The sequence below is a fragment of the Fonticula alba genome, assembly GCF_000388065.1.
Source record: "Fonticula alba strain ATCC 38817 unplaced genomic scaffold supercont2.6, whole genome shotgun sequence".
Taxonomy (NCBI): Eukaryota; order Rotosphaerida; family Fonticulaceae; genus Fonticula; species Fonticula alba.
Genome location: NW_009242976.1, coordinates 763,696 through 770,546, shown reverse-complemented (window position 1 = coordinate 770,546; position 6,851 = coordinate 763,696). Strand labels below are relative to the sequence as shown.

At 69.2% G+C, this 6,851-nt stretch overlaps 2 protein-coding genes across 2 annotated transcripts in view; one reads left to right on the top strand and one right to left on the bottom strand.

Annotated features, from left to right (window-relative positions):
• Positions 1-2,461, top strand: part of H696_03834 (hypothetical protein) — a gene marked incomplete at its 5' end in the record, with an annotated part of 4,741 nt that extends 2,280 nt beyond the window's left edge. The window contains 2 exons of the mRNA XM_009497693.1: positions 67-1,325; positions 1,502-2,461. Coding sequence (XP_009495968.1) covers positions 67-1,325; positions 1,502-2,397 — 2,155 coding nt within the window. The 3' untranslated portion in view covers positions 2,398-2,461. The remainder of the gene's footprint in view (positions 1-66; positions 1,326-1,501) is intronic.
• A 404-nt stretch (positions 2,462-2,865) lies between these two features.
• The window catches only part of H696_03833 (hypothetical protein), a gene marked incomplete at both ends in the record, with an annotated part of 8,388 nt that continues 4,402 nt past the window's right edge, over positions 2,866-6,851 (bottom strand). Inside the window, 7 exons of the mRNA XM_009497692.1 lie at positions 2,866-3,255; positions 3,517-4,030; positions 4,205-4,461; positions 4,594-4,982; positions 5,218-5,365; positions 5,555-6,045; positions 6,288-6,558. Coding sequence (XP_009495967.1) covers positions 2,866-3,255; positions 3,517-4,030; positions 4,205-4,461; positions 4,594-4,982; positions 5,218-5,365; positions 5,555-6,045; positions 6,288-6,558 — 2,460 coding nt within the window. The remainder of the gene's footprint in view (positions 3,256-3,516; positions 4,031-4,204; positions 4,462-4,593; positions 4,983-5,217; positions 5,366-5,554; positions 6,046-6,287; positions 6,559-6,851) is intronic.

Below are 6,851 nucleotides of genomic sequence, written 5' to 3'. Positions count from 1 at the left end.
CCCGCCGGCGGCCAGCGCCCCCCGGCCGCGTGGATCCATTGCCCACCCGCTCGGCGCATCTTCCAGCCGGGCCGCGCTCGGTGCCTCGATGTCCGGCCTCGGGGCATCGCAGTCCAGCTCGGGCGTGAGCGCGCCGCCGCGCCTTGCCGCGAGCTTCGGCATTTCGCAGCTGCCCCCGGGCGGGCCTGCCTCCGCCCGGCCGGTGGACGACATGGCATCCGAGCAGCACCCTGCTCGTGCGTCTTTGGCCCGGTCGTCATCCTCGGCATCCCTGTCCGGGTCGGTCCGTCCGCCAGCACCGGCGGCACTCGGTGCCAGTGGCCAGGGCTTCGCACCGGGGCAAAGTCTCCGCCGGTTGAGCTCCGGCGGCCTGGACCCGGCGGCGGATGCCATGGCCGACGGGCCGACTGCCCTGCCCGGGGCCGGGCCCGGTACCCTGGCCGCATCGATGGCTGCACGCCGGCAGTCCCTGCACCGGCCAGCCCCCCTGGGCGAGGATCACTCCCTGACGGTGGTGGTTCCGCCAGCAACCGACGACACCTTTCATCATCCGGCGGCGGTGGCCCCCCGATCGGCCCCCGGGTCCGAGCCTGAGGCAGCCGAGCCGCCGCCGCCGCCGCCGCCGCCAAGGTTCCCCCTGCCCCCGGCGCCATTGGCTTCGGCGTCCAGCCGGCCGTCACTCGGGGTGGCCAGCAAGGCCGGCACCTCGTCCATGTCGCTGACGCGCTTGAGCCTGGGGATCCCCTCGCTCGGGGGGATGCCCTCTGCCTCGGCCGGGCCGAGCTCCTTCGGCGTCGGCACCGGACCCGGGTCCGGCAGTGTGTCCCTTCTATCGTTGGCCAATTCCACCGGGGCCGGGGCCAGCCGGTTCTCCGAGCCTCCGGCCACCTTGTCACGGCGGCTGAGCACCGCCCCGGGCGAGCGGCCCTCGCTGCCGGTGTCCCTTCGGTCGCCGGTCAAGTCGCCAGGCCTCAGCACCCGGGCCACGAGCATGCTCTCGGCCGGCGAGTCGCTCACATCGCCGGGGCTCGCGGAAATCGCCGAGCTCACCGGCTCCCTCGAGCCAGCTGAACGAGTTGAGCCGGTCGAGCCGGTCGAGGCCGTCGAGCCCGCCGACCCGTCCAATGGCCGGGCCCCCGCCGGTGCCGAGCCCACGGCCGGTGCCTCGGCCAGCCCCGCTCCGGCCCCGGCCACCACGCTGGCCGAATTCCTTCACACAGCCAACATCGCCTTCATGGACGGCGCCACGCATGCCTCGGCCGAGATGGGCGGCCTGGGAGCCGGGACAGACCCCCGCCGTGAGAACCTTGGCATTGTCCACACCGGTGCGAGCCATCCCCCTGGCCCTTTGTGCCATCCTTGCCAGCCCGTCTGGCCAGCTGCTGCCCCCCTTTGCTCCCTCCCTCTCTCTTTCCTCTCTCTCTCTCTCTCGCTGGCCCTCCCCCTGACCTTCCTTTGGACTCCCGGCCTGCGGGCCCCCGGCCCTCTGCTCCGCGAGCAGCCCGGCTCACGCCGGTCGAGCTGCTCGACGACCCGGCCGAGGTGCTGGCCGCCACGTGCGAAACCGACGCGCTCAGCCGCCTCGGGGAGGAGCTGGCCGCCACGATTGCCGCACTTCGGTCCGAGTGCGCGGCCCTCACGGAGCTGATCGAGTCCCAGCGGCCGGCCTTCCTGGAAACCTTCACCTCCCCGGCGGCGGCCGGGGCCCCCGGGCCCGGCAGTTTGGAGACCAGCGAGCAGGCCCTCCGGTCGACGGCTCTGCGCGCGCATCTGAAGCGCTGGAAGCACACGGTGCGCATCGCCGCACGCAAGGCCTGGCTCGGCATGCGCGCCCGGTCGCTGCAGGCCCTGGTGTCGGATGCGCGCGAGTATTTGGTGGCCGCGCGCGAGGATGTGGCCCTGACGCGGGGTCGCCTGGCCGGGGCGCGGGCCCTGCGTGGTCGGGTGGCCGAGGCCACTCGCCAGGCCGAGGCCCGGGTGGCGGCGGCGCGGGCTCGCCACCGGCGCGCCATGGCCCGCTCGGTCCCGGCCCAAGTCCGCCTCCTGTCGCGGTACTTTCACCTGCTGTCGGCGGAGGACCACCCGATCGCCGGGCCTGACAGCCCGGGGCACACCTCGCGCCTGACCCTGCGCTTTGTGTGCGTGGACGGCACCTGCGCCGACATCATGCTCGAGGTGAAGGCGGCCCCCGGGCCGGCTGGCAGCCCGGCAGCGGACCTGGCCCTGCCGGCGTCGGTGGTCGGCCGCCTGGCCCGGTACATCGGGCCGACCATCCGCCGCCGGCAGGTCGAGGCACTGGTCGATCAGATTGCCGGCCTGGCCCGGGGCCCGGCGCGTCCGCCCAGTCTTGTGGCCTACTGCCTGATGCTTTCCCGCCAGCTGAATACCCTCACATAGAATGGCCCGAGTCGAAGGCAGGCGGCCGAATGCCACCCAAAGATCCCACCCAATGATGCGCATGTGTTGTATTTCGGGCCGCGTCCGCAAGGGCGCCCGGCGGGGGCGATCGTCTTTTGTGGGCGAGGGGACGGCACAAAAAGGGGGCAAGGCCGGGGGGGGGGGGGGGGGGGGGGGGGGGGGGGGGGGGGGGGGGGGGGGGGGGGGGGGGGGGGGGGGGGGGGGGGGAGGGGGGGGGGGGGGGGGGGGGGGGGGGGGGGGGGGGGGCCGAGAGAGAGAGAGGGAGGGAGGGAGGGAGGCAAATGCCAGCATGGTGCGCGGGTGTCCGTGCGCGGGTGTCCAGCGAGCTTGCCGGCAGACAGACATCTGGGAGAGTGTCCCCGTGCTGGCAGGCCGGGGCCGGCAGACGGGAGCCCGCCAGGGGGCGCCGCGCGGGGCGAGGGACAGGAGAGCCAAGCCGACGGGCGCTCAAATGCGGAAGAGATCGGCCGCATCGTTGTCCTTGTCCTTGTCACGGAAGACGGCCTGCAGCTCCGGGCGCTGGTTGTACCACACGTCGAAGGAGGTGAAGTTCCGGTTGGAGTGGGCATGCGCGCGACGGAGGATGCGTGCCAGGGTCGGGCCGGTGGGAGTGCGGTCGGTCTCGGCCTCCAGCAGGGCCGCCCCCTCCTCCGAGGTCAGGGTCTTCAGGGTGTCGCGCTCGCGCTCCAGCAGGTACGAGTTGAAGGTGATGAGCAGGAAGTACCGGTGAAGGTAGTTGACGGTGACATGCTCGGCCTCGTGGATCTCGGCGCGCTTGTGCCCGGCGCCGGGGCTGCTCTTGAGACGCTCGTAGCCCTCAATGAGTCGGTGGATAGCCTGGCATCGGGTGCGCGCGGAGAAAGGGCGAAGGGAGGAGAAGGCCCGCGGCAGGGAGGCAGGACCAAGCGGGGGAGGCGAGAAAAAAAAAGAGAAGCCCGACGGAGGAGGTGAGTGGCCGCCAGGTTAGCGACAAGGGAGCATGCCAAAAAAAAAATGCAAAAGAGGAGCATCGGACACATGAACCCCCCCCCCCCCCCCCCCCCCGCCCCCCCTGGGCCCCGGCGCCCGGGAGAGGACCCAGCCAGGAGGGAGACGCACGGTGCGCAGATTTTGCACATGAGAGAAGGAGTCGATGGCCTGGTCGGTGAGGCGCTTGGCCGTCTTGCCGCCATACAGCAGCCGGACCAGGTCCATGACCACAAGGTACTCGCCGGCCTGGAAGCGCCGGTCGCGCTCGGCCTGCGAGATGACCATCGAGTCCAGGCGTGACTCGGTGGAGCTGAGCAGATCCGACTCCGAGGCCTCCAGCCCGAGTCCGGGGCCCATGGACAGCGGGACCGTCGAGGCGTCCGGGAAGGGGGTCGCCTCGGCCCGGGCCGATTGCGGGTCCTGCCCGGCCAGCAGGGCACCAGCAACGGACGCCGAGCGCAGGAGGAACCCGCGAGTCAGGGCCGCGATGATCATGGCCGTGGTGGTCCGGCCGCGGCCCATCTGGCAGTTGAAGATGAATTCATCGCGATGGGTGCCCAACTCCAGGCTATCCAGCTGCTGGGAGATGACACGCTCGAAGAGCATGTCAAATACGTGCGGCATCGGCGCCTGCTCATCGGTGCTGGGTTTTCGGGCGGCGAAGGGGAGAGGGAGCGAGAGGGAGACGGAGGCGCGGGGTGCGCACATTGGGCGATGCAGGAGTGAGTGGGCGGGAAAAAGAAGAAAAAAAAAAGACCGAGGGGCAGCATGGCAGCGCCTGGCCCCCGGGGCAGGCAAACCAACATGGCCCACGCACACAGGGAGTCGGAGGAAGTCCACCTTCACCACATTCGGATACTGGGCCGCAAAGTCCCGGAAGGCTTCATCAAACACCTCGCTCGTGGTGCGGATGTCCTCGGCACGAACGCCCAGCTCCCACCGGGCAATGGTCTGCATGGTGCCGGGGTCTTCGTCGTGGATGAGCAGCAGCGAGCCACCGCGCTCGCTGGAATTGTTCTCGGCATTGGACTCCAGCTCGCGCAGGATATCCAGCTTCATGCACTCCTCCATGCGCTTTGAGGGAGGCAAGGACGCGGAGGGTTGAGCCAATTGCGGCGATCCGCGAGCGGGGCATGGTCAGCAACAGTGTGCGGGGTTCACGGCAGAGGCGGGCAACATGCCCGGGGAAGAAGCAGGGAGAGGTACCTCAACACGCTCGGTCGACATGCCGGCCGTCAGGACATTGGCCGTCAGGCGGTCGTGCGTGCGCAGGGCAAAGGGCTGCCCGCGGACATAAACCACCGGCTCCTCGCGCATGTTGGTCCAAATGAGGGACACCCGCTCGGAGGGGGTGGTCGCGGTGCCGTCCGGCCCGAGGAGCAGCTGCTCCAGGGTTCGACCGATGGCCTCCCGGGTGGGCATCCCGGTGCCCGTGACATCGGTGGCCTGCAGGTGGAAGGCGGTGCTGCCGCCGAGGCGCCCGGTGACGACGACCTTGCGGAAGTTCGGCACGCCGTCGATGCGCGGCATCGAGGGGGGGAGGCGATGGCAGCCGGAGAAGTGGTCGGACTTGAGGATGGTCTGTGCGCTGAGGACTGCGGACGTCCACGGGGAGAGCGAGAGAGAGAGAGAGAGAGAGAGAGGGAGAGGGAGAGGGAGAGGGAGGGCGGGCGGGAAAGAGAGGCAAGTCAGTGCCACCGGGCTTTGCAAGGATATCCAACGGCGGAAGAAAAGGGCATTCATGTATGCCCCTGGGAGTGGGCAGGTCGCAGCACCGGGAGAGGGGGGAGGAGGACGGAAAAATCGGGCAGGGGATGGACAACTACGCACCGGAGCCAAAGCGACGCTGGTTAACTGGCTCCTTCATCTCGGGATCCGGCAGGGAGGAGGTAGACAGGGCAGACTCCTCGGCATTGTAAGCGGCCAGCGGGGTGAGCACGCTGTCCGCGGCATTGCTTTCTTCGTAAATGCCCTCAAGCTGAACGGGCAAGCGCCAGCGCATTCAGACAGGCCGCCAGTAGCAAGGAGCAGGTGGCAAGGAGCAGGTGTCAATCACAGCGAATGGGAGAGACGGAGGGTCGAGGGAGGAGGCTGGCTGATCAAGCAGGACCCCAGAGAAAAGGGGGGCTGTGGGGGGGGTGGGGGGGGAGGGGGGAGATCGGCGCACCAAAGCCGCAAACTCCGGATGGCTGGCAGTCCACTCGGAGAAGGTGGGCACGGTGGTCCCGTCAGGCAGACCGCTCGAGTCAAGCGGCCCCGGGCTTTGGTCCACTGGCGATTCGGCCCGGGGGCCGCCCTTCCGCCGGCGGAGCTGGCAATCCAGCAGATACACCTCGAAGACAATCAGGTTGTAGTACCGGACAAGGGCCGAGATGGCTGCACTTGTGGCCCGTTGGTACGTCTGCTGCAGGCCCTTGATGCGGCCTGATGCCTGAGGCAGACCACCGGTGGCCGGGAGCTCCGCCAGCTGCTCGGTCTGCAGGGACAGGATGTTGGCCGCGCGCTGGGCCAGATCGCGGATGGCGCTGCGGATGTGGAATCCCCCGCAGGAAGCCGCATCATCAATGGCACGGTCCACGTGGGCTTGGGCCAGGAGCCCGAGACCGCCGGCCGCCCGGACCAGCGCCAGGATCAGGGGGAATTGCTTCTCGGGGATGGCTATGCCCAGTGGCCGGGGGTGGAGCGGATAAAGATACAGCGTCAGCCGGGGCAGCAGGGGGTACACGCGCGCGCGCGCGCGAGAGAGAGAGAGAGAGAGAGAGAGAGAGAGAGAGAGATGAGCTTAGGGAAGGGATACAGACTATCCCCATGCCCCGCCTCCAGGCAGACAGATACAAGCAAACCGAGACCGAGACAGGCGAACAGACAAACAGATGCCGGCAGAACGGGCAACGCCGTACCGTAGGACAGGTCGTCAGAGCGCTGAGCCATGGTCGGATCGCACGAGTCACGGATCAATCGAGAGATGACACAGGCCAGGGTCGACCGGGCGCGGCCCATTTGGCAGTTGAAGACCACGGGCCGGGGCGGGAGCGCCGGGGCGCCGGACGCCGTTGGCGTCATCGGCTGATACCCGCACTGAATGGCCTGCAGCAGAGCATCATACTCGGCCGGGCTCGGGGTCCGACCATGCGGCAGGGGAATGCGATGATACGTGATGGGGAGGGTGCTCTAAAGAAGGGAGAGCGAGAGGGGGAGGGGGAGGGGGAGGGGGAGGGAGAGCGAGAGGGGGAGGGAGAGCGAGAGGGCAGAGGGGAGGGAGAGGGGGGGAGGGAGAGGGGGAGGGAGAGCGAGAGGGGGGAGGGAGGGAGAGAGTGGGAGAGGGAGGGAGAGCGAGAGGGAGGGAGGGAAGGAGGGAGGGTGAGAGTGGGAGAGAGCGCGCGAGCGAAAGAGAGAAAGAGAGAGGGAGGGCAAAAAAAGAGAAAGAGAGAAAGAGAGAGAGAGAGAGAGAGAGAGAGAGAGAG